Source organism: Sinocyclocheilus grahami, unplaced genomic scaffold (genome assembly GCF_001515645.1).
Source record: "Sinocyclocheilus grahami isolate Dianchi unplaced genomic scaffold, SAMN03320097.WGS_v1.1 scaffold54.1, whole genome shotgun sequence".
Classification (NCBI taxonomy): Eukaryota; Metazoa; Chordata; class Actinopteri; order Cypriniformes; family Cyprinidae; genus Sinocyclocheilus; species Sinocyclocheilus grahami.
In genome coordinates, this window is record NW_015505233.1 from 3601178 (window position 1) to 3629083 (window position 27906).

The following is a 27906-nucleotide window of genomic DNA, read 5'->3' on the forward strand; positions in this document are numbered from 1 at the left end:
CCACGATAAACAGATAATGACCTTATAAATGAGAGAACGGGATGTAATTCAGCACAAAACACCACAGATGTGCGTCTTCGGCCTTAAACTTTTATCATAAACTTACAACTTACAATTATAATATAAGGAACTACAGGGTACCATTTTAGAAAAGCATTGTACCTTCAGGAGTACAACAGCATTTTTGATTTTTCTGACAATTTAATATAATTTTGTGATCTAATCAGATTTGACTAGTGCTGTCAACAATTAATCACGATTAATCGCATCCAAAATAAAAGTTTTTGCTTACATAATATATGTGTGTATACTGTGTATATTTATTATGTATATATAAATACAAACACATGCATGTAAATATTTAAGAAAAATATATTATTTTTCTATATTAAATATATCTATATATAATATAAAATATAAGAATATAAATAAATAAATGTATATACATGTAAATATTTTCAAAATATATGCTGTATGTGTGTGTGTGTATTTATATATAGATAATAAATATACACGGTACACATACATATATTATGTAAACAAAAACTTTTATTTTGGATGCGATTACATGTATTACATTAATATTTTTATATTCATATAATCTATATTATATATAAATATATTTAATATATAAATATAACATATTTTTCTTAAATATATACATGCATGTGTGTTAGGGGTGTCGAAATGAATTGTTGCATCGATGCAGTAATGGACCATAATCGATTATAGACTATGACGTCATTCGCATACGCACTTGTCAAGCAAGTATTAAAAATTCACTCTTTTAAGTTCCTTTTTACTCTCAAAAGGAACTTAGCCTTTTCCCGCATATGGCACGTGTGTGCGCTAGAGACAAACATGGCGGGCTTCATTACACAGAATACAGGTGCATCTCAATAAATTAGAATGTCGTGGAAAAGTGCATTTATTTCAGTAATTCAACTCAAATTGTGAAACTCGTGTATTAAATAAATTCAATGCACACAGACTGAAGTATAGTTTAAGTCTTTGGTTCTTTTAACTGTGATGATTTTGGCTCACATTTAACAAAAACCCACCAATTCACTATCTCAACAAATTTCAACAAGTTTCACAATTTGAGTTGAATTACTGAAATAAATTAACTTTTCCACGACATTCTAATTTATTGAGATGCACCTGTATGTGCTGTGAGACACTTGCGCATTATTTAAAGGGTTAGTTCACCCAAAAATGAAAATTAGCCCATAAATTACTCACCCTCAAGGCATCCTAGGTGTATGTGACTTTCTTCTTTCAGATGAATCCAGTCGGAGTTATATTAAAAATGGTCTTCTTCCAAGCTGTTATTTGAAAGCGGGTGTTGCAGTGCATCAGTCAAAAAGAAGTGAAATAAAGCGCCCATCCATAATAAAAATTGCCTCACACTGCTCTGGGGGGTGAACAACGCTGAGCAACGCTGACATCTTACGCCATCCTCCCAGAGCTGCTTCCGTGTACAACTGTTGGCGCAAGCTAGATTAAAGTGATTATTACGTTTTGAATATGGATATTTTTCTTACAAAAACGCATCGATTCGCTACAGGAGGCCTGTGTTCACCCCCCGGAGCCGTGTGACGCACTTTTTATTATGAATGCATGCGCTTTATTTAACTTCTTTTGGACTGATGAACTGCAACACCCGCTGACTGCCATTAAACAGCTTGGAAGATCAAAGTCCATTTTTAAAGGGTTAGTTCACCCAAAAATGAAAATTGGCTTGTGTTTTACTCACCCTGTTAGTTTAGTCTTATACTTTAGATATGCTTTCATTTCTGCCGTTTTTAAATGCAGTATGTATTAGATGCGCGAAACTCACGTACTGACAGACTTTCACGTGCGCTTTGTGTTTGTGTGTCCTGAAGCTCGCGGCTGCGGTTAAATGCACTTGCATCTACTTATATGATACGAAATTGATGTAAACAGTCAGTTATGTTTTCAGAACAGGACAAAACATTTGATATGTGGAAATAGATCTATGCATTAGTGTGAATGCAGTCTATTAAAGCTGCCAGTGTCTATGATATCATCATTAATAATCAAATGACAATAATGCTGAGAAAAAAGAAAAACCCATAACTATGATTATCTGTAAACTTGATACTTAAAGCCCTCCCAGATACTGAAAGTGCTTTTTGTTTATCCCTTGTAATTGTCTTTTCCCCCCTTTATTATTTTATATTTGCTTGTATGTTTTGAAGCTATATTTACTTTTAATTCTTAACAATAATTAATTAATTATATATTAATTAATATATTAATTAACATAATTATTTTTAAAAGTTGGCTGCTTATATCATTTAAAAGGCTGGTTCATTGCGATTTAACTTTTTTAACGTTAGTTAGTGTCTAATGTTGCTGTTTGAGCATAAACAATATCTGCAAAGTTACGAAGCTGAAAGTTCAATGCAAACGGAGATATCGTCTTTTAAAATTCTGGCAGTTTAATGCCTACAAAAACGGCTGGTAGGGACTACAACGAGTTACTTCCTGGGTTCGTGACATAACAAACCCAGATAAACCCCACCTTCGGGAAAAGGCAGCAAAGGGGGCGAGGCCATGCTGCGCTGCTTTAGAGAAGAGGAAGAGAAAACTAGAGGTGCACGTAAAAATCTATTCATATATGAATCGCGATTCTGTCTTCTAAAGATTCGATTCTAATGGATTCACAAGTTTTAAAATCAATGTTCTAAAGCAGCGGTTCTCAATCCTGTTCCTCGCGTCCCCCTGCTCTGCACACGCGCTGCATCTCTCTCTCTCTCTCTCTCTCTCTCTCTCTCAATCAGCTCAGATTCAACAATGAACTGTTCCAATTATACACTTATTTTCACATAGCTATGAGAAGCGTTAAACATGGATGCGCGTGCAGTTGCCGTACTGTATTAAAGCTTTAATCAGGATAAAAATGTATATTAAAAGCTAACATAAGCAGTAGCATTTACAAATAACAGCTTATCTAAAAGTATGAGACAACAACAAACAAAAAACATAGGCCTACCATTAAAAGCCATGCTTGCACAGGTTCTGCACGATCCTCTTCAATAATATCGTCTGCTTCTCAATCGGGCTCAAACTGATAAGCGATATTAACAACGCCGATATTTACAATACAACCAGAGCACATGCCGCTGAGGTGAGGGGCGGGACGACTAGAAAAAAAAACTTGGCGGTTTAGCCAATCACAACACACTGGGCTAGCTAACCAATCAGAGCCCATCGTCTATTTCTGAGGGAGGGGCTTCATAAAAGAAGGAAATGATCAGCACGTTTCTCAGAGAAGGGACAGAGGCAGAGCGGTGTGGAATAAAGGTAAATTATGTGCATTAACTCATGTTAGACTGCACCCCATAAACACAATCAAGCCTAGAAAAAAAACAGTGAACCACCCCTTCAATAAAAATGCACAAAATAAATTTGATATAATTGTGATGCATTGTGATGCATCGTGATATCGAATTGAATCGAACTGTTGACATGATAATCGTAATCGAATTGAATCGTGAAACCAGTGCCGATTCACACCCCTAATATGTGTGTATTTATAAATAATAGATATACATAGTACACACTAGGGCTGCACGATTATGAAAAAAATCATAATTGTCGATTATTGCCTTGAAATTGTAATTGTGATTATTAATTACGATTATCACAATTTACATTGAATGATGTTTATACGATTGTTTGATGCAACTGCATGCCGTATATATGAAAATAAACAAGCTGAAAACACTAACTGAAAAACTTTTAGTGCTTTTCTATAGTATTAAGCCTCAAATGTCAACTTTACATCGGATTGGTTTCTTCTTTAAATGATAAAAAAAGTAAAAATATAAATGGTATTATAATGTTATACTAAAACAATGGAAAAACCCTTAAGATAACATGTAGAAAGAAAAAAAAGCATCTTAAGCACACAGAATAACATAAGTGGACTTTGAACGATTAATTGCCGCTTTGAACGATTACGTAATTGTGGCATCCAAGATTAATAATCGCGAGATTAGAAATTCGATTAATTGTGCAGCCCTAGTACACACACATATATTATGTAAACAAAAACTTTTATTATGGATGCGATTAATTGTTTGACAGCACTAGTAAATACCAAACCAACTTAGGAGATGCAACACACAGCTTGGTCAATAGGGCTGGGCTTTATGATGATATGTACTGTGATGACAGTATAAAGTGTCTATCTTTAGAGGTTTTGCTATATTGTTTATTTTGCGGTATGTAAATACTTATCTGCATTACACATTACTACTTATAGTTATTGATGCATAGGAGTGATAAAGAAACATGCATGAATGAGGAAAATACAGAACAAAATGTGCATGATGTTAAATAGAGTTATTAAGTACAATAAGGTGTCATGAACTCAATTTGGTCATATCGCCCACCACTATGGGCCAGCATCAATGCATTAGGTTGTACAGGCCACATATAAACTTTACATAAAAATGTAAAATTTCAAGTTAGAAAACGAACACACAACCAAATGCATAGCAAATCTGATCAAACAAAACGCATGAAGTGACCAAGCACTCACTTTGTGTACTGTTCTTTATTAAAGCCAAAATAAACTTACAGTCATAACCCTTTTTACAAAGTCTATTATCTTACAATATATTTCATTTATTTTTCATCTTGTGCATTGTATTAATATCTCAGTTTCAACATCAACTTAGTACTCCTTTTCAACATTTCAATGTTTTTGTATTTGATAAAAATCAGAGGCACAAATTACAGTTACAAATTCTGCAAAAGTTGCGCAGCTGTAGAACATAAGTTTTGGCTGAAGTGGCATAGCTGCATGATTTAACCTCTTTTTAAATATTAAATACTGTAAAATATTAATGTCTGCACTAAAAGTACAACAGGTGCTTTTCTGTTATTATTTGCATAACAATTTCTCATAGTTTCATCTGTCATTTAAAAACACTTGTGTCATGCACACTTTAACTTGAATGACACATGGTGAGTTGAATTTGTGTAATGGGAACAGTTTCCAGAGAACTAGAATCCCAGTATTTATTTCCAGTAAACAAGAGGATATGAAGACTGACAGCACTGAATACACAATGAATCTGACCGGGATTTAACTATCCCTCATTCCTCATCTGTTTTCTACCATCCTTCTCTTAAGCGATTAAGGGTAAGCGATTTTTCAAACACTTTAGAAAACTGATTCAGGCCGACTAGCAAAACAAACTTGTAGCCAATCAGCAGTAAGGGGCGTGTCTACTCATGATGTGGAGGAGAGAGCATTCAGTGCACAGGACGAACATTAGCCGAGCCGAGCGACAGAAAGATAGAGATGGCGGATAAAAACCAAAAGAGGAAAACATCTGCGGAACAAAAGAAGGCTTAAGGCAAGAAGTAGGACCCGTATAAATATAGGATCAGCTTTCCAGCGCTGGAGAGAACTCAAAGAGCGGAAGGCCTGCGATCGGATGCAGAGGTTGCTTTGTTTCTTCTCCATAGGTGAGTAACACTGTGTCTGCGCCGCAACAACTAAAGTCTGTCTAGTACACTGGACGCGACAAAGCGACCGTTGAAAATCATTTGAAATTTGTGTCAATACGTCATGAATAGAAAGCAGCAGCAGTTTTCTGTAGGGGATTTGTCGTGTCGCGTCACACCCCATCCAGTGTAGACCATATATATATATACTGTATATATATGGTGTAGACAGCATCACTGATTATAATGAGTTCCATAGTATTTTGTTGTGCCGTGCCACTCGCGTCCGGTGTAGACACGGTGTAACATTGGTTTTGCTTTGTTTCACAGAACTAATCGTTGCCTGGGTTGCATTCATATGTGTGGGGCGGAGCTATCAAAATAGGGGCGAGACCATTTTGGGGTAGGGGCGTGTTTGTTTTGGTGATTTTAAATGTCAACATTGGCTACCAGAAATCGCTTACCCCACCTTTAATGCAGACTAAAAGCCAATTCACAAAGACAGTAGTAACGCTTTTAGAGAAGACCAGCTGAACACCACAACCTAAATCTATCCGAATGATCATCCATCTAAACACCTCCAAAAAGCCATCCGCTTGTGCCATAATAACCTGCAACTCGCCAACTCCATATATATTTGCTACTCATAGAGAACCAGCATAAGGTACAAACAGCTTCACAAACAAGCAAGCATCATAAAATGTAAATGAGTTTACCTGGCAGAGCGGGCTCCAATACTGAAACCCAAGTACCCCTCCTGCGGCAGGGAGTCATCCCCCAACTCCCTCAGGTCCTGTGGCCGAAGATACTTCTCAGTCTCGCCGGTCATTGCATCTTCACCTGCAGGGATGAGAAACGCCCAAGGTGAGCTCACTTGAAGGTGAACTGATAAGGTGACCTATCAGCAGCTGCAGCAATTAGTTCCCCCCCACGTTGCTCTAATTAAATAAAAGCCAAAGCAACTTACAGTACACTTATTGCCAAGACAGTCCTGCTAGAGCAATCAGAGGTTAAGTGTCTTGCTCAAACACACAATGGTAATAATTTGTAGCTTATCTCTTGTGGGGTGAACCAACCGGACCACACAGTCTTCTTGCATCACACAACATCCAGCTCGCAGCTTCTAGATTATTAATCGATGTCACGTAACACCTGGGTGTTTTTCTGTCCCACCGTGAATAACAGAAACTTAGGTGGCGATATTTCACTGACATATAGAGGAAACGTTCTGCTGCATCAGATACCACTGCATCTCCTGCTATGAAGCAAGTTTCAATCACACTCCCACAAAAATCCCAAGAGTTTTTTAAACCTGATCAAAAAAAAAGAAGCTTAAAACCAGCAAAGGCTGGTTTGCTAGTCTCTCAGCATGGACTGTTTGCTAGTTTTAGAGGGGTTTGGGCCACTTTCATGCAGGACAAACTGGGACTCTTAACTTTGATAAAGAATATCTCTTTGGTTTTGAGACTTTAGTCTTTGCAACTTCAGGGATCTTATCTATTCACGAACAGCTTGTAACACTCCAAAGAGAAAGGAAAACTTGAAATCGCATCATATGACCCCTTTAAACCATGAAAGACCAGCCAATTATTTTTAAAGCTGTTTTTAACAGCAGGTACCATGTAATATGACAATAAAAATCATATATATCAATTGAATTTCATAAATTACATTTTCAAATAACACTTTCAGAAATATGACTGCCTGTATCTGATTTTATTGTCTAATTATAACAAACAAACAGTAATAAAAGCCACATAAGACGGTTTGTTAGTCCGATGACTAGTTAAATGCGAAGTAGCACAGGTATATTTGTAGCTATAGCCAACAATACATTGTATCAGACAAAATGAACGATTTTTCTTTTATACCAAAATCATTAGGATATTAAGTGTTCCAGGAAGATATTTTGTAAATTTCCTAATGTAAATGTATCAAAACTTAATATTTGATTAGTATTATGCATTACTAAGAACTTCATTTGGACAAAGGTGATTTTCTCAATATTTAGATTTTTTTTGCACCCTCAGATTCCAGATAGTTCAAATAGTTGTATCTCATTCAAATATTGTCCTATCCTAACAAACCATACATCAATGGAAGCTTACTTATTCAGCTTTAAGATGATAAATCTCAATATAAAAAATTGACCCTCAAGACTGGTTTTGTGGTCCAGGGTCACAAATGGGTTTTTGGGCACTTTTAATATGATCAGATAGGCTGGAGGACCTGTTTAAACCAGCAAAACTGTTTTGTTGTTTTCTCTAGTTTAATAAAATAATCAGTTGTAACGGTTTTTACGATAAAACACTTCTAGAAAGCAACGGATGCGTTAGCTCTCCGCCTAGACATTATCGTAGATATAACGCCGTCTAGGCAGACAGCTCGATAGGCTTCGGACAGTCGTTATTTTTATGAGACAAGGACTCGCCTATGTTGCATAAAATGACGTCTAGGTAGCTCTGACGGTTTTAAGACACAGCCAACATCTTTTTCGTATCTCTCATAAACGCGACTCTCGCTTGTCCTCTCTCTCCGTGCTGCAGCCCCTCCCCTCCCGCTACTGAACTCCTCCGTTTCCCTAACCGGCTCGCTAATACCTTTCTACTCCGGTACCGAATTAACGACTTAATGACAACGAACAGTCATGACAAAGACTAATAGATCACCCTGTCTAAAAACAGAAGACACTCTATTTGACGCCATTCTGAGTTTCAAAAGTGTATATTTAAATAATATATCCGAGCAGCGTCCAGCCGGTAAACGCTGCATGCAGCAGAGACCCAAAACACCGCAGTATTCTGACACAGCGACAGTCCTATCAACACTCACATAAAAGCGCTGCCATATCCCACTCCAACAAAGATATATATATATATATCCGTTATTAGAGTATTTCTCCGATTATTTGTTCAGCTCTCAGATGAAGCCTGTATCCTCCGAGAAAAAGACTGATGATGAGGACTCTATTCGGGGTGCTCATGTGAGAGTCGGTCGTCCCGAGTCGACCAGAACTCTCGTAGCACTGGATGTACATGCGTATGTGCGAGATTTACATCCGTTCATTCGCCTAAAATAAAGGCAGCCTGGGTCAAGCGAAGGAGGATCTACCAAAGCTGCACTCTCACATGTCAGGGGAGCTCTGCTCTCTTTCCAATCCAGCCTCGCGCGCGCGCAGAAACAGAGCAGCCCCAACGTGTGTGTGTGTGTGTGTGTGTGTTGCTAAAGATTTTGCAGGTCTAGCAGCAAGTGCAAGGTGGTAAGAAGACACCAAGTACTGTCAACATAGTTCTCTCAAGAGAATGAAGGGAGTCACTGCAAGCACTTTTCTAATATATGCGTGTTCTGGTTTGTCTGTACTTCTGAGGGTCAAATATTTTTAACAATCTCCTCACAAATACAAAGAAACCTGTTGATAACTGACTTGTGTGGACCACTTTCTTCACTATTTGAAATGCTCTTATCTGAATCGTGTTATGCTTTACATTATATCTAATCATAGGTGTTGACAACCCCTACTTTCAGGCCTTCAGGTTGAAATCCATGCCTGAATCTTACAAAGTTAACATGTCTGTGCCAGTGTTGTTATTGTTAACAAAACATAATCTAAACAAAATTTAAAGTGCTTCTTTGGCAACTAACAGACTCTGACAACTAATAAAACAAAGGCATATAACAAAATTGCTAATACTAAAATGAAAACTGAAAATATAAATTAAATTTATAATATTAATAAAGAATTTGTGTATACAAAATACAAAAATAACATTTCTCGCTGAGTCTGTGTAAGGGTTGAATCTAAATTATAAAAAAACGGTGTCCCCTCTAATATAGCATCATAAGACAAGTGTGTGTATGTGGATAGTTCTTTAAACAGATAAATGTTGTCTTTTATCAGCTAATGTCAAGGTCTCCTCAGACACTCACACTCAGAGTCACTATAGAACATTCATGAAACTCATTACAAAGTGCTAAAGAACATTACATAACTGTAAGGAAGTTCACCCCTTCTAAGTACTGTACTTACAGTGCATGCACGCAACATCTCCTTTTAACCATGTGTGTAATTTGCTGAACTAGGCACTGTGCTCTTGGACGTTTGTGGGACGCATCAGGCTTTGATATTTAATACATGAAATATCACCATTAAGACATTAAACTGGCTGTGATAAAATGATAAAATAATAAAAACGTAATAAAGAGATTAAATACAGGGTTCCCACAGCCCCAAAATTTTAAAAGTGTAATTTCCAGACCTGGAATAATCATGTAAAAACAATTTTAATACATAATTGGAAAAAAATAAATAAAGGAAAAATAAAATAAAAAAGTTACAATTTCTATTGTCAATATAAATGTTATATTTATGTCAGTAAAATTATATATGCAATTTAAAAAGCTAAGCTTTTCAATAATTATGATTTTATTTAAAAGTTTAAATTATCACTATCCAGTCATTACAAACAACTGGTAAAGTCATGGAAATGTTGCCTTGGTAAACTATCTGAAATATAAGTTTAAGGTAAAACACAAAAATTACTAATAAAATCTAAAACTAAACTAAGGCTAAAATGGAAATAAAGATAAATTAAAGCTAAATAGTAATATTTTAAAACAACAAAAGCTAATAAATTAACAAAAATGTACCTAAAATTAAAATGTAAGCATAAAACATAAAAATATTAATATATAAAAATAAATAAATAAATGTAAGCATAAAACATAAAAATATTAATATATAAAAATAAATAAATAAATAAAAGATTAATATAAAAATATTAATCAAAATTATTTTTAAAAATGTATTATATATAAATAATACTAAAATAACACTGGTTAGAAAGTCTAGGAACACTGCACATGTAATCATCTTAATTAAAATCTAGAAATGCAAAAAGTTTCTGCAAGGAAGGACTAGGTTTAGGGTATAGCAAATATAATAAGCGCAATATAAAAACAATAAATGTAAGTAGACTCCACCATAATATGACAACTAACAGCTGTATGAGTTACAAACTGTATCCTCCGAGAAAAAGACTGATGATGAGGACTCTATTCGGGGTGCTCATGTGAGAGTCGGTCGTCCCGAGTCGACCAGAACTCTCGTAGCACTGGATGTACATGCGTATGTGCGAGATTTACATCCGTTCATTCGCCTAAAATAAAGGCAGCCTGGGTCAAGCGAAGGAGGATCTACCAAAGCTGCACTCTCACATGTCAGGGGAGCTCTGCTCTCTTTCCAATCCAGCCTCGCGCGCGCGCAGAAACAGAGCAGCCCCAACGTGTGTGTGTGTGTGTGTGTGTGTGTTGCTAAAGATTTTGCAGGTCTAGCAGCAAGTGCAAGGTGGTAAGAAGACACCAAGTACTGTCAACATAGTTCTCTCAAGAGAATGAAGGGAGTCACTGCAAGCACTTTTCTAATATATGCGTGTTCTGGTTTGTCTGTACTTCTGAGGGTCAAATATTTTTAACAATCTCCTCACAAATACAAAGAAACCTGTTGATAACTGACTTGTGTGGACCACTTTCTTCACTATTTGAAATGCTCTTATCTGAATCGTGTTATGCTTTACATTATATCTAATCATAGGTGTTGACAACCCCTACTTTCAGGCCTTCAGGTTGAAATCCATGCCTGAATCTTACAAAGTTAACATGTCTGTGCCAGTGTTGTTATTGTTAACAAAACATAATCTAAACAAAATTTAAAGTGCTTCTTTGGCAACTAACAGACTCTGACAACTAATAAAACAAAGGCATATAACAAAATTGCTAATACTAAAATGAAAACTGAAAATATAAATTAAATTTATAATATTAATAAAGAATTTGTGTATACAAAATACAAAAATAACATTTCTCGCTGAGTCTGTGTAAGGGTTGAATCTAAATTATAAAAAAACGGTGTCCCCTCTAATATAGCATCATAAGACAAGTGTGTGTATGTGGATAGTTCTTTAAACAGATAAATGTTGTCTTTTATCAGCTAATGTCAAGGTCTCCTCAGACACTCACACTCAGAGTCACTATAGAACATTCATGAAACTCATTACAAAGTGCTAAAGAACATTACATAACTGTAAGGAAGTTCACCCCTTCTAAGTACTGTACTTACAGTGCATGCACGCAACATCTCCTTTTAACCATGTGTGTAATTTGCTGAACTAGGCACTGTGCTCTTGGACGTTTGTGGGACGCATCAGGCTTTGATATTTAATACATGAAATATCACCATTAAGACATTAAACTGGCTGTGATAAAATGATAAAATAATAAAAACGTAATAAAGAGATTAAATACAGGGTTCCCACAGCCCCAAAATTTTAAAAGTGTAATTTCCAGACCTGGAATAATCATGTAAAAACAATTTTAATACATAATTGGAAAAAAATAAATAAAGGAAAAATAAAATAAAAAAGTTACAATTTCTATTGTCAATATAAATGTTATATTTATGTCAGTAAAATTATATATGCAATTTAAAAAGCTAAGCTTTTCAATAATTATGATTTTATTTAAAAGTTTAAATTATCACTATCCAGTCATTACAAACAACTGGTAAAGTCATGGAAATGTTGCCTTGGTAAACTATCTGAAATATAAGTTTAAGGTAAAACACAAAAATTACTAATAAAATCTAAAACTAAACTAAGGCTAAAATGGAAATAAAGATAAATTAAAGCTAAATAGTAATATTTTAAAACAACAAAAGCTAATAAATTAACAAAAATGTACCTAAAATTAAAATGTAAGCATAAAACATAAAAATATTAATATATAAAAATAAATAAATAAATGTAAGCATAAAACATAAAAATATTAATATATAAAAATAAATAAATAAATGTAAGCATAAAACATAAAAATATTAATATATAAAAATAAATAAATAAATGTAAGCATAAAACATAAAAATATTAATATATAAAAATAAATAAATAAAAGATTAATATAAAAATATTAATCAAAATTATTTTTAAAAATGTATTATATATAAATAATACTAAAATAACACTGGTTAGAAAGTCTAGGAACACTGCACATGTAATCATCTTAATTAAAATCTAGAAATGCAAAAAGTTTCTGCAAGGAAGGACTAGGTTTAGGGTATAGCAAATATAATAAGCGCAATATAAAAACAATAAATGTAAGTAGACTCCACCATAATATGACAACTAACAGCTGTATGAGTTACAAAATCAGATCGGGGATCAAAGGTGCAGTGTTTATTGCTTCTGACCGACATAAGACCTACATGCACAGCTTAATGGGATTACACAGATAACTTCCAGGATAACCTATGGATCTATTATAGGCGTCTGCTGTTAATACACACACACACACACACACACATGCACTAATGCACACTTTACCTCTCAGCACTGCTAAGACAGCAGTTTCAACACTAGACTTTTTACAGCTTTGTCATATTCCAAGACTATGTCTCTATCCCTCTCCATTTTGCATGTCTCTCTCGCTCTCAGGTAGAGGGGTGACTCCTGTGGGCCAAGTCAGTGTCACCTGCGGCATTGTGAGCGTATCTGCTGACACACACGGTAACCATATACCCTCATCCCTCCAAGTAACCATGGAGAGGAGTACAATGAGGGACATCAAGCTCATGAATATTTCAGCATTGCACCAGGAGACAAGAGAGAGAGTTTGGCATCATAGTCAACACGTGGAGTGTTTTCTTCTCCTCCTGACACCAGCTTCACTGTATCCCAGGCAACTGTATGAGTCACATACAGGATTTTGTGGGCATCTGTTATTGTGTTTCTATGTGTGAGCATTTGTAAATATGTTTTTATAACTATGAAAAAAACTGTGTGTGTGAGTGTCAAGTTGGCTTAGACAGGAAATCACAGCAATCACACTCTGGTTATGTGCATACAGACGAAACACACACAGCGCACTGCAAAGCCAGGCGAGAGGAACGCATCTAAGCCGAGTGAGTGTGTGCGTGAAGCGAGGGATCATTATAAAGGGGAGGAAAAAACAGAACTGCAGAAGTTTGTACCTTCTTCCCCATCAGCCTGAGCTTCATGATTTTTCATAGCTGTCAAACATACAGTACACAGCAATAGGTTAAATGTGCACGCGCTCTCTCTCTCTCTCTCTCTCTCTCTTTCTCTCTCTCTCTCTCTCACACACACACACACATACAGAATAATGAAGGCAGATAGTGTTAGCCCAGTGATCATGGTGCAAGCTAGTGGACAGCTGTCAAAATAACAATTTGAATATAAAATATAAATAATATTTTAACAACTGCCTCACTAACTCAGTGTGCAAATGGTGACAGCAGAGTAAAGAGATCTTTACATTAGTATAAACCAATATAGTTAACCAAGAAAGAGTGAAACTGTGTGTGTGTGTGTGTGTGTGCTTAGTCAGCTTTACCTTCATCATCAGACATGTCGAGGAACTCATTCATGGTCTCCGGGACATTGATCTTGTGTTTCTCAGTTACAGGCTGGTCAAAAATGGAAAATATGCAAAATATGAGTTTGAGTTCCATGAAAATAAATAGCATACAATTGATAATTATATTCATAATATGACATAATACAACTTGTTTTTAAAATCAATGACATAATACAGATGTAAAAATTCTGGCTTATATCGATAAGCCGATAATTACTTTTATGTTAGTTCTGATAACCAATATATTATATAAATATATAGGAATGTTAAATTATATTATAATATTATATTATAAATATAAATTTAATAATTAAAATTATATTATAACATTAATATTAAACAAATACATTAAAAATATAACAGTAAAAAACTAAAATCAATAATTTTAGATGCTCAGTAATTTAGAATGTGTTAATGAATTATTTCTGTTTATAAAGGTTAACTTTAACTTTGGCATTAGATGATTGCAAAACTAATCTTAATAGAAAAAAAACTGAATGACTAAATATCCAATAACACTTGAAACATAGTATATTCAAAATTCAATTTGAAGTGTAATTTTAAAAAAAAACATAGCATGGCTTACAGTTTTAAAATGAAGTTAAGAAATAATGTAAGAATTAAATTTTTTGCTCAGAAGTGATTAGCATGATGTGGCTGGTTGGTGTGGATTTGATTCAGAATGCAAATTGCATACAATACAAATTGCCTGGTATTAATTTCTATGGTAACTTTGGACATTGAGGGGAGAGGATGTTGATGGAAGTAGGTCAGGATGTGCAGATGGTGGCGCAGGCTGAATATGTTACCGTGGCAGTGAGGTTTTCATCTGTAACTCCTCTCAGCGTGTCCACTACGGAGATGTACCCCAGTCGTCGAGCGATGGAGAGAGCTGTGTTCCCATTCTGCCACACACAAACGCAAAACAAAGACTTTACATCTATATATGAGGCATTTTATATGTAGCATATGTAAATGTAGGTATTATAAGCATAAAAGAGTGATATTTGTGTTTATATTAAAGGTACGCTACTGTAAATGCCTTTACTGTGACTTTTGATTAATTTAATGCATCCTAGTTTAAAGGGGTCCTATTATGCTCTTTTACAATGTCTTGAATTTGTTTTGGGGGTGTACTAGAGCATGCTCTCATGCTTGGTGGTTCGAAAAACTCATTATCATTTACATAATTTACATTATTACAATACCTTTCTCCCCATCCTGGCACAAACGGCTCGATTAGTTCCGGGTTTGATGAAGGCCCGCCTTCCGGAAAACGAAATGTGATGTGATTGGTTAGCTGTCCCAGTGCTTTGTGATTGGCGAACAGCTTATTAGACGGTGTTTCAGTACTGCCCCGCCCCTTGCCAAAGCAGCAAGTTCCGTCTGCTCCGGTTTAGTTAAGGATGGCGATCATGGTGCAAGCTAGTGGGGAAGCTGTCAAAATAACTACATTTGAATATACCGCTGGATGCAAGACAAATTTAAATAATATTTTAACAACTGCCTCACTGACTCAGTGTGCAAAGGGTCACACCAGAGAGTTCTGTAAAGAGTTCTTCACAGCAGTATACACCAATATAGTTCACAAAGAAAGAGTGAAACTGTGTGTGTGTGTATGTGTGTGAGTGAGTGATTTTAGACCAGCACTTAGCTTTACCTTCATCATCAGACATGTCGAGGAACTCATTCATGGTCTCCGGGACATTGATCTTGTGTTTCTCAGTTACAGGCTGGTCAAAAATGGAAAATATGCAAAATATGAGTTTTTATGACATAATACAACTTGTTTTTAAAATCAATGACATAATACAGATGTAAAAATTCTGGCTTATATCGATAAGCCGATAATTACTTTTATGTTAGTTCTGATAACCAATATATTATATAAATATATAGGAATGTTAAATTATATTATAATATTATATTATAAATATAAATTTAATAATTAAAATTATATTATAACATTAATATTAAACAAATACATTAAAAATATAACAGTAAAAAACTAAAATCAATAATTTTAGATGCTCAGTAATTTAGAATGTGTTAATGAATTATTTCTGTTTATAAAGGTTAACTTTAACTTTGGCATTAGATGATTGCAAAACTAATCTTAATAGAAAAAAAACTGAATGACTAAATATCCAATAACACTTGAAACATAGTATATTCAAAATTCAATTTGAAGTGTAATTTTAAAAAAAAACATAGCATGGCTTACAGTTTTAAAATGAAGTTAAGAAATAATGTAAGAATTAAATTTTTTGCTCAGAAGTGATTAGCATGATGTGGCTGGTTGGTGTGGATTTGATTCAGAATGCAAATTGCATACAATACAAATTGCCTGGTATTAATTTCTATGGTAACTTTGGACATTGAGGGGAGAGGATGTTGATGGAAGTAGGTCAGGATGTGCAGATGGGCTGAATATCTGAATATGTTACCGTGGCAGTGAGGTTTTCATCTGTAACTCCTCTCAGCGTGTCCACTACGGAGATGTAGTCGAGCGATCGAGCGATGGAGAGAGCTGTGTTCCCATTCTGCCACACACAAACGCAAAACAAAGACTTTACATCTATATATGAGGCATTTTATATGTAGCATATGTAAATGTAGGTATTATAAGCATAAAAGAGTGATATTTGTGTTTATATTAAAGGTACGCTACTGTAAATGCCTTTACTGTGACTTTTGATTAATTTAATGCATCCTAGTTTAAAGGGGTCCTATTATGCTCTTTTACAATGTCTTGAATTTGTTTTGGGGGTGTACTAGAGCATGCTCTCATGCTTGGTGGTTCGAAAAACTCATTATCATTTACATAATTTACATTATTACAATACCTTTCTCCCCATCCTGGCACAAACGGCTCCATTAGGTCCGGGTTTGATGAAGGCGCCCGCCTTCCGAAAAACGAAATGTGATGTGATTGGTTAGCTGTCCCAGTGCTTTGTGATTGGCGAACAGCTTATTAGACGGTGTTTCAGTACTGCCCCGCCCCTTGCCAAAGCAGCAAGTTCCGTCTGCTCCGGTTTAGTTAAGGATGGCGTCAATATTGCCATATCAATTTGAGCCAGATTCAGACCCAGAGAATATTGAACAAGAGGATCGCGCAGAACCTTTGCACGCACGGATATTGCAAGACATATTAGAGTGGTAACGTTATTGTTCTTGGGGGTTTTTTTGTGGCTAAATCACGTTTTAGATCGTTTTAGGTCAACAACCACTTAAAAATAACTGTATTTACTATGTACAGATAAGTGCATATGTATTATTTTTATTGTTATTTAATTCTAACATTATAACATGAATTGCAGTGAAACTGTTATACAGCTGAATTTATTTATACCATAGTCCAGTGTTTTCCAGGCGGCACATATATATATGCAGGCGCTGTTGGAGTGATAGAGATCAAGGTTTCCTCGGTAACGGCTGTACATAAAGCAGCGCTCCGCTCAAAAAAAAACATTGCTTTATCAGACATTACATGCAAGATTAAATGAAAATTACATCAATTTTTCTGAAGACACCCACACTCAATGTATGGGAAACACTGTAGTCTCATAATTGGTGTAAATTCTGCAGATTACATCATTGTCCAGTATTGTACTGTCAGCAATTTATTATAAAAACGTTTTCATAATTGTAACATACATATTTACATACATAATTATTCAGGTGCATGTGTAACTACTTGCAAAAACTTGAGGCTACAGCAGCACTTCTTCGTCGTCGTCTTGTCTGATGCACTCAACCAAGCGTTCTAACCACAACCTTGCCCCCTCCCACCCCCCAACCATTAGAATTTCCGTAGGCGGGAATTATTTTAATGATATTCTAATGGGCCACTTTGTAATATCACAAAACCCGGAAAACAAACGCTGTAGTCCAAACGAGCCGTTCGTTGTAGTTCTTGAAAAGGAAAAACGAAATATCTCCCTTTGGAGTGGACTTTGAGATTTGTACGTTTGAAGATCTTTTTTATGCCCAAACATACACACGACACACTGACTAAAATTCAAAAAGTGAAAAAGCATAATAGGACCCCTTTAAGAAAAGTATTATTAAAAAAAACATACTCACCCCAAACTTTTGAACAGTAGTGTATGTGTGTATATGTGAGTGTGTGCTACAGTACACTGCTGACCAAGGTTAACAGCTTGGTGAAGCAGATATTCCCAGCATGCCTCAGTACTCACCACTGTGAGCTCATTGGGCGAAGCTCCATATTGAAGTAGCATATTAATGATGTGGGTGTGGCCTTGCTGCGCTGCTTGGTGTAGAGGTGTATAACCGTTCTATGCACAGAATGACAGAGAAAGAGAGTCAATTTACATGCAAAACAAGATAATATCTCTAAATATCTTTTGACAAGCTACAAACAGACTCACCTTTGTTTTAGCATTAGGCTTGGCCTGATTCTCTAACAGGAAGTTGGCCATCTTTATGTTGCCATAGTGGCAAGCCACATGCAACGGAGTGTAACCACTCTGTTAGGAGAATATGACAAGCAAGAGAATATCAGACACTGATACAGACATGTTGTACAGTCCACAATGAACCTGTAATCTATGGAAACGCCACAAAACCTGAACCCTGACCTTGGTTTGGGCATCAATTTCTGCTCCTTGGTTCAACAGCACTTCAACAACGCCTGACCTGTCATCCTGTGCAGCCATGTGCAGAGGCGTGAGACCGTTCTGTTTTAACAAACACACACTGTGAGTCAAACTAATACTTATTCTCAACCGTGTGCTGTGTGTATGCGTAATATGCATGTGTAAGTATGTTTACCTTATTGCCCATATTAACATTAGCCTGTTTGGTGAGCAGCAGGGACACGAGGTCCACACTGCCCTCCTGTGCAGCGAGGTGGAGGGGGCTGATGCCCTGACGGGTCACTGTGTTACACTCCGCCCCATATTCCAGCAATGTTGTCCCAATCTCCAACTGATTCTTCTTAGCTGCGATATGAAGAGGTGTGTAGCCATTCTAGAGCGAATGAGAGAGAAACAAGATGCAAAGATACAGAATTTTTTAAAATAGAAATACTATGCAGGCATGCAACAATCTTTTCTTCTTTTTTTCATAGTACTTTTCTTGAGTACACAAACCAATCAGGATTTCTCAAATTTAGCTAAACAGAGACTGTAAAAAGCAACCAAGCACTTCACTCCCCTCAAATTCCTAGCCTGTTACCATGATGACTACTTTAATATCAGTCTAGATACTCTAGATATCTCTGGGAGAATGAAAGCCATGAATTTTGGAACTGCAAAATCATATACTTAATCCATCTTTTTGTCTTGTTTTATATAAAAACATCTAAAAATGCTAAAACAAGATCAATTTACCTGAGATTTTTTTTAACATTAATCAAACATGCAGTCGCTAACAGGACATAATGATGGAAAAAAATATGAGATTGCATGAAAAATTGTATTTCAGTGTTTTTGTATTTGCTGTACACAGGCCTATCTAAATAAAAGGCTAAATCATCGGGGGGAAAACTAATAAAACCCCCCTCAGAAAACTTTTGCGATCAAATCACATTTTTCCCCATTACCATGTCCATTTACGAACTCCAAACGAAATTAAGTGAGATTTGATTAAAATAAGAATAAAAATATTTGAAAATAGGGTAAGAAAAACATACTTTATGCAAGACACATTCTTTAAAAATGTTGATTCTCAGGTAAACTTTTCATGTTTTTATTCATTGTTTACTGGACCACAAAATAAAAATGATTATAAAATGATTTTTGCAGAGCACATTGTTAGAATACAGCCTGTTTAACAACTCTTCTGTGCTGTTGTGTGTCAATTTGAGTTAATTTAGTTTAATTTTCTTATCAGATTTCCTGCAATTTAACATCAACTTTTCAGCCTAAGACTTCCTCCACAGATGTGATTTGTACATGGCAACAAAGTCACAAACAAGCACATTGTGGCTCTTGAGATGTGATTGTGTAGGGTCAATAATAGCTTCACTAGATTTCAATGGCAAACAGCACGAAAGGGTTAATCCAGCAACCCAGCCTCGATGGGTTGGAGAGTGTGTGTACCTTTGCAGCAGAATGAGGAGATGCTCCCTGGTCCAGCAGTAACAGAGCCACTCTCTGATTATCATAGTGAGCAGCCACATGCAGCGGTGTTAACCCAGTCTATAATATACACACAGACCCAAGCACGATCACACACACACACACAGACCCCAGCACGATCACAAACACCAGCATGCATACACACACATACACAAAAACACAGGACGCATGCATGTATGTCAGCACATACAGTACATGAGTGTGCACATGGTAGGTGTACACACACACGCACGCACACATACACACAAACACACCATGTTAAAGTTAGAGGGAAGAAATCCCAGCAAACAACATTAAGCTAGCAGTTCACTAGTTCACACATAGTATGACATGAAAAAACACTTTCACGGGATGAGTGTGTCTTTCCTTAACACAGATTAAAAGGAATAGTTCACCCAAAAATTTATTTTATGAAAATTTACTCACCCTCAGATCATCCAAGATGTAGATGTGTTTTTTTAGCATTAATCATCACTTGCTCACCAATGGATCCTCTGCAGTGAATGGGTGCCGTCAGAATGAGAGTCCAAACAGCTGATAAAAACATCACAATAATCCACACAACTCCAGTCCATCAATTAATTGATGTTAATAGTCTTGTTAAGCAAAAAAGCTGCGTGTTTGTAAGTAACAAATCCATCATTAAAACATTTTAACTTTAGACCCTTGCTTCTGGACAAAATATGAGTCTATAATCCATAATGACTCATATTTAACCTTAAGCAAAAAATTTAAGTTAAAAGATGCCTTGATGGATTTGTTTCTTACAATCATGAAGCTTTTCACTTCACAAGGCATTAACTGATGGACTGTAGTCGTGTGGATTAATTATAGATTATTATGATGTATTTATCAGTTGTTTGGACTCTAATTCTGACGGCACCCATTCACTGCAGAGGATCCACAGGGAACAAGAGATCTAATGCTAAATTTCTCGAAATCTTTTGCCAAAAGGTCTGAGGGTATGTACATTTTCAGCAAAAATTTAATTTTGGGGTAACCTACTCCTTTAAGCTTCTGTGTTGTATTTTCATATCTGCACTGTTGTACTTATTAAAAAGCATAATCTATGTTAAGCAAACCAGACCCTCATGACAACACAGCTGACTTAATGACACAGGAAAATCAGCTAAATTTGTCAGCTCTGTAAATATCTCTCAATAAAGCTAGTTATGACAGTCATACTGTGTAGTGCAAGAATAGTGAGGAGGAACCATTTGGGGAAAGGCTGACACAGATGAACAGACGAAGACAAATGAAGGTCCTGTCCCAAATGACGCCCTTGGCCCTTGTGGTCTAAAGGCGTCATGGTTTGGCTGGTTAGCTTGGCCCAGTTAGCCCCTGCTGGTCGATGTAGTAACTACACCATCTGGCTATAAAATCAGGTTTCTTCATTGAAGGCCATTCAAAAATAGCTCTTATATATAAAATAATGTTCTCTGACCATTTTTTGTAAGTAGACACAAGTATTTCATTACATTATAGTAAATGTTTTACCAATGCCCTATTTTATTTATTTTTTTCTTACTTTTGAATCATAATGACAAATGGGACACCACACGAACACATCAAATTTTGGGACAGGACCAAGCTGTGTTATGTATAGAAATGTAAACCACTATGCATAAATGGGCATATTTTTAGATGTGCTTGTGCATGTTATTGTGTGCATAATGTTTGCATTTGTTCACCAACCTTTCCTGCTGCATCCGGCACAGCTTTCTTCTGCAGCAAAAGATTCGCTACTTCCAACTGCCCATACTTTGCAGCCACGTGCAGGGGAGTGAATCCTTTCTGTGGATGTATATGTGGTAATGAAAGAAGGAGAGAGAACAAAAAAATGAAAAGATGCATATTTATGCTATTTTCATTATGACAGAATAAGGAGAATAAAGCACTATGCACACAAACCACATATAGTAGAGTCCAGAAAATGTTTTTGACAGAAGTCTCTAATGTTCACTTTGTCTCTTTATTCATTTAATCAAAAATACAGTAAAAACAGTAACATTGTGAAATATTATTACTATTTAAAATAACTATTTTAATATATTTTACACTGTAATTTATTCCTGTGATGGCAAAGCTGAATTTTCAGCAGCCAGTCTTTAGTGTCACATGATCCTTCAGAAATCATTATAATATTCTGACTTGGTACTCAAGAAACATTTCTTATTATTATCAATGCTGAAAACAGTTGTGCTGCTAAATATTTTTGTGTAAAACCTGATAATTTTTTTTTCAGGAGTATATGATAAATAGAAAGTCATTTATTTGACGGAAATCTTTTGTAAAATTATAAATGTCTTTAGTGTTTCTTTTGTTCAATTTAATGCATACTCACTAAATAAAAGTATCCATTTCTTACCAAAAACCTTGTAGTGACACCAAACGGTGATGTATGTTTCTATAATTTTACATGATGACTTTTATTTGTTTACTTTTTCAAAGTCCTAAAACTTTACTAATATCCACATTTAAATTCCAAATGTTCAATGTGGTCTCAGACGTTTGCCCCCACTGTAAGTGATTACGCAGTACACACCTTAGTTGCTGCAGAGAGGGATGTTCCCTGCTCCAGCAGGAGTGCTGCTATCTCCTGATGACCCTCACGGGCAGCGAGGTGGAGAGGGGTGTAGCCAGAGGTGGTGGCAGCATTGGGTAACGCCCCCTTCTGCAGCAACTGCTGCACAATCTCCAATTTTCCCAGGCGGCTAGCAATATGCAGGGCTGTTTGCTCATCCTAGAAATTGTCATTATGGAAATAGAGAGTGAAAGAGAGAGACAGAGCAATGGTAGGCAAAACTGAAAAGCTCATCTGTCATGTTCTAATCATGTGTGTGATGGGATGTGGACAGTGGTGTATTCAAATTTGAGCTAAGGTATGTGTCTCACCTTGGCTTTGATGTCCACTTTAGCACCATTCTGTAGCAGGTATCTGACAACATCAGCCTGGCCGGCTCTTGCTGCCATGTGCAATGCTGTTTCACCTCTCTACAACAAAATATTTGATGAAGTGCTTGTGAGTTACAAGTTTTAATATATTAATTCAAAATGAATTTTAAACTCATTATTACATAATAATATTGTGATGGAATATTTTTAATGAAAAAAATCAAAGAAGGATATTAATTTTATTATTCATAATTCCAGTATAGCCATTATAAATTATATTTAATATAAAGAAAATAATAAAAATGTATTTAACACATTTTAACCAAAACTTTACCACAAGTAAATTTTGTATTGATTTTCTCATTCAAACTACAATCACACTTAAGAAAAAACATTTTATTAAAGCAATATAATTTAAAATATCCAACTCAAAATGATAAAGAACAGTTATTTTGAATGACATGGGGAAGAGGAAGTGAAATCATTTGAGTCTTCGCAGGGCCAAGTTCAAAAGTTGGCTCTCACTCAACATTCATAATTTGTTGTTTTATCATGTTTGACCAAATTAATCAAACAAAAATATGTCCAACCAGTCACTTAAAATATCAGTTTATTTTTGTATGTTGTTTATTTTTTACATAATATATCATTCTATTTCATTTCAATTTTGTTAATTTAGCTTGAGTTGCACAAAGCCATATACCGTATTAACAAATGAAGATATTCCATGTCTAATAGAATGTTTATAATGATAGAACTGCATTTACAAAAGTAAAAGTTAAGTTTCACAGAAAGACTCACAGTACAAAAACTGTATCTGTGAGCGACACTGTACTTAAAGAGGAAACGTACCACGTTGGTGGTGTTGGGTGAGGCTCCATGATGCGTGAGCTGTTTCACTATGTTCTCATGACCCATAAATGCAGCAACATGGATGGGCGTCAATCCCGACTAAAACATCCAAACAAAACACAAACAAACACTGACACATATATAAAACTGCTTATGCTATGTTTTCCAAGCATATACACTAAAACTGTGAACATTACACTCATTTGTAGTGCTTTTCTGGTACAATATCATGTCACATAAGTTATTAATAAACATCCAATCCTCATATTTCTCTCATACCTCAGTGACTGCCTGCAGTGATGCCCCGTGTTTCAGCAGCAGTTCCATCACCTTCATTCGGTTCTTCTTACAGGCAATATGAAGAGGTGTGAAACCGTTCTGTTGATGTAGACACAAACATGCTCTGCTTGACTGAGATGCCACCACACCCACCTTTACCAAAAGTGGGGAACCACAAAAACCTTCTTCTGGTTGAACGATCCCACTGTATTCTGTAATAAAGCTGTGTGCTGCTGTTCATTTGATCAGTTTTAAACTCCAATCAAGTTATTTCTAAGGTTCAGGTCTATTTTTAAACTGTCATAAGCATGTCTGAGTATTACTATGGCAACATGCTCACATTGTGTCACCCTCCCTGCCACAACTGTGTTTTTGTCTCACACATTGTGAAGCGAGAGATTCACATTCATACAGCTGCATCTGTTAACACAGGAAAATGAACCCAGTCACTCCAAGAAAGAAACGCAGAGAGAAAGGAAACAGCAAGAGGCTATTTTCTCAATTTGAATGTGTATGGCTCTCTTTTTCTCTCTGCTCTCACCAGGGCTTTAGCGTTGGGGTTGGCTTTCTTATCCACGATGACTTTGGCCACTTTGTAATGTCCGCAGTGAGCGGCCACGTGCAGTGCCGTCAGGTAATCGTTGGTGACATCATCCACGGGAGCATTGTGGTGAAGGAGCAGCTGGACACAGTTCAGGTGATCCCCTTGGGTTGCCATGTGCAGCGGAGACAGACCGTTCTATAGCAAACCAAAAAATAGCAATGGGCATTTAACAAGAATAATGCTAATAGATTTTTAAAAATCTATAAAACCAATATATATGCTTTGGCACCTAAAACCACAATCTATGGTGAGATATCAGATTCCTGCAGTCAAGAGAAAATCTGATAGCAGAGAGGGCCTGATAAAAAATGTTGCTTCTGTAGAAATAATGGCCACATGAGGGCAGTCTCAGGCATGTGCAGAAAGAATGGGTAAACCAGCGATCAAATATACCAACACACACACACACACACATAGAGGCAAAGTAATTCTTGGGGTCAGAGAAGCAGAGGTCTTACTTTCGTTTTGGACAAGATGGGAGCTCCCCTGTCCAGCAGCATCTCAACAACCTGCTCATGTCCACTGCGTGCGCCACAATGCAGAGGGGTTAAACCATCCTTTACGTACACACACAAACACACACACACCCAGGCAAACACAAAGATAAAATGTTACATAATATTAAAAACGTACCCTCTGAGATCATACTCTTAAGAACAGCTGATACCACAGACAAACCTCAGCACCTCCAGATGCTCCACTGATACTATATGCTGACCTGCTTGATATTTCTTACAAAGCTATTCAACTTTAGGCAGTATAAAGTATTGCAGTTAATACTTCTTTGGATCTTGCCTGATAGTTACCTTCACTAATGCACCTACACTGAAGATTTATTTATTTATTGAAATATATTTATCGATTTATTGATATTAATTTTATTTTGACAGTTTTAGTGACCAAATTGTATTGTGTGCCCTTACAGGAATTCTAAGCTAATGTTGACATACAGTATTTACAAGGTGCATAATGTTCTCTTGGGCTCATCTGTGATATCACTGAGGTCAAAGGTCAAAGGGTGAGCTACTATATATAACTGCAGGAATGCCCTAAGAAGCTGCCTGACATTTTCCTTAAGGTGAAGCTTGCTGAATCACAGATTCATTTAGGCAAAAGTCTCATCTTGTTATTCCTATACTACTAGTATATTTTATATGTCCATTTCCATAGTTGCGCATTTAAAAGTTTGTGGTCAGTAAGATTTGATTTTTGGGGATTTTTGAAAGAAATTAATACTTTTATTCAAAATAGATGCATTACATTGACAGAAATGAGTTTCATTGACGTGACAATGAATACATTTATAATGTTAAAAGATTTCTATTTCAAATAAATGCTGTTTTTTTTATTTCAAAAGAAAAAACAAAGAAACCTGAAAAAAAAATCTTCCACAAAAATATTAACATTGACCATATTAAGCAATGTTTCTTGAGCTCCAAAACAGCATATCTGAATAATATCTGAAGGGTCATGTGACACTGAAGACTGTAGTAATGAACATTCAGCTTTGCCATCAGATATAAATTACATGCATTGTATGAAATATATATTAAAACAGAAAACCGTTATTTTAAATATTTTGCAATATTACTGTTTTTATTGTTAATTTCTTTATCAAATTCATGCAACATTCTTTGAAAAACATTTAAAAAATCTTAATGACCCAATACATTTAAATGGTAGTGTATCTACATATTGTCCAGCAAAAGTAGCCTAGATCTAGTGCTATTTTACTTCACATGTTGAGATAACCTTTTGTGAAAACCTCTCTACAAACAACAATATCTCATCATCGGGCTCTAAAAACTGGAACACTTGAACCAACTATAACTATTTACCAATATTAACATCAGTACAAGCAACCACACACCACCACTGACACAAATCTCTTTTCATCAATCAGAAAGCTGAATGTTTAGATGTGGAACCACGGCCTGTAGCTGCAGAAATCAAAGCATGCTTCAGCCCTCCACCCAAAGCATGGTCTCATTCCTCCATCCCCAGAGAGGGAGGGCACATAGCGAATAAGAGAAGAGAAAACAGGAAATGACACGAAAATAGAAATGGTACAACAAGGGTGGGAGCAACACTCGGGGGTGTTCTAGGCAAAGCAGGGGTGGAGGTGGGGGTCAACAGCTTAATGTTTATCGTGGGTATACCTCTGTCATTCTATTCACCATCATCTACGTTGAGATGTGAGGAAAGGAGAGAATGGGCAGTTAGTGAACACTGACATGTAAACAAAAACAAAGAAACAAAAGACACATATCTAAAGACAGGACTAAGTGTGGGTGAGTGAGTTAGAGGATAAAAATAACACAAATCACATTTAAAAGCAAAACATAAACTGCTCTTGATTACATAAAAAAATGTCAAAAGATACATATATTTGACCAGCACAATGCTGTTTCGGTAAGATTTAAATGAAATAAGTGATAGAGAGAAAAAATTGTGAGTAGTAGATGAACATGTTTGCAAAAACAAAGAAACAAAAGACACATATCTAAAGACAGGACTAAGTGGGTGAGTGAGTTAGAGGATAAAAATAACACAAATCACATTTAAAAGCAAAACATAAACTGCTCTTGATTACATTAAAAAATGTCAAAAGATACATATATTTGACCAGCACAATGCTGTTTCGGTAAGATTTAAATGAAATAAGTGATAGAGAGAAAAAATTGTGAGTAGTGGATGAACATGTTTGTTGCATTGACGTTGGCCCCATTGGTCACTAGCTCTCTCACCACTTCCGCCTGTCCTGCCAGTGAGGCAATGTGCAGCGCCGTGTTTCCTTTCTGGATTAGAGTAGATGGAGAAACAACAGAGAGAGAGAATGAGTGGCATCTCTCGATTAATCTCTCCACCACCTGCTTGTATCACCCCATCTAACGGGCGCTTTTGTCCCACTGGCATCCCCCCAGCCACCATTCCGTCCCCTCTACCAGAGTAGTGTTGTTTCCGCTGGCCTGTAATTTACCTCCACACACACACTTCATTCCTGTGGAGTGAATGCAGCACTAGAGGCTTTTTATACCCAGTGTGAACATGCTCACAGGAGTAGAGAACACCATGTGATATCAGACACAGATACAAACATCTCCTCGAGCTGGAGGCTCTGTGTGTGTGTCAAACTGACCTTGGTTGCTGCATCTACGTTGGCACCCAATTTGAGCAGCTCGGCCACCACGTCCACATGCCCCTCTTTGGATGCCAGGTGCAATGCATTCAACCCATTCTGAAACACAAAAAGCA

The 27906-nt window shown here is 36.1% G+C and overlaps 2 protein-coding genes across 4 annotated transcripts in view; both read right to left on the reverse strand.

Moving 5' to 3' along the window:
* LOC107583514 (ankyrin-3-like) overlaps nucleotides 1-25205 on the reverse strand; it is a 58720-nt gene extending 33515 nt beyond the window's left edge. For all 3 annotated transcript variants that reach the window (XM_016269743.1, XM_016269742.1, XM_016269744.1), the window contains exons 1-16: nucleotides 25110-25205; nucleotides 24589-24786; nucleotides 24048-24146; nucleotides 23769-23867; nucleotides 22917-23015; nucleotides 22567-22764; nucleotides 21717-21815; nucleotides 19983-20081; nucleotides 18712-18909; nucleotides 18519-18617; nucleotides 18309-18407; nucleotides 18117-18215; nucleotides 14724-14819; nucleotides 13891-13963; nucleotides 13508-13546; nucleotides 6204-6327 (exon numbers count right to left, since the gene is read on the reverse strand). In XM_016269743.1, coding sequence (XP_016125229.1) covers nucleotides 6204-6327; nucleotides 13508-13546; nucleotides 13891-13963; nucleotides 14724-14819; nucleotides 18117-18215; nucleotides 18309-18407; nucleotides 18519-18617; nucleotides 18712-18909; nucleotides 19983-20081; nucleotides 21717-21815; nucleotides 22567-22764; nucleotides 22917-23015; nucleotides 23769-23867; nucleotides 24048-24146; nucleotides 24589-24786; nucleotides 25110-25151 — 1760 coding nt within the window. In that variant the 5' untranslated portion in view covers nucleotides 25152-25205. The remainder of the gene's footprint in view (nucleotides 1-6203; nucleotides 6328-13507; nucleotides 13547-13890; nucleotides 13964-14723; nucleotides 14820-18116; nucleotides 18216-18308; nucleotides 18408-18518; nucleotides 18618-18711; nucleotides 18910-19982; nucleotides 20082-21716; nucleotides 21816-22566; nucleotides 22765-22916; nucleotides 23016-23768; nucleotides 23868-24047; nucleotides 24147-24588; nucleotides 24787-25109) is intronic.
* A 2097-nt stretch (nucleotides 25206-27302) lies between these two features.
* The window catches only part of LOC107583636 (ankyrin-3-like), a 50912-nt gene continuing 50308 nt past the window's right edge, over nucleotides 27303-27906 (reverse strand). Inside the window, exons 3-4 of the mRNA XM_016269923.1 lie at nucleotides 27791-27889; nucleotides 27303-27449 (exon numbers count right to left, since the gene is read on the reverse strand). Coding sequence (XP_016125409.1) covers nucleotides 27303-27449; nucleotides 27791-27889 — 246 coding nt within the window. The remainder of the gene's footprint in view (nucleotides 27450-27790; nucleotides 27890-27906) is intronic.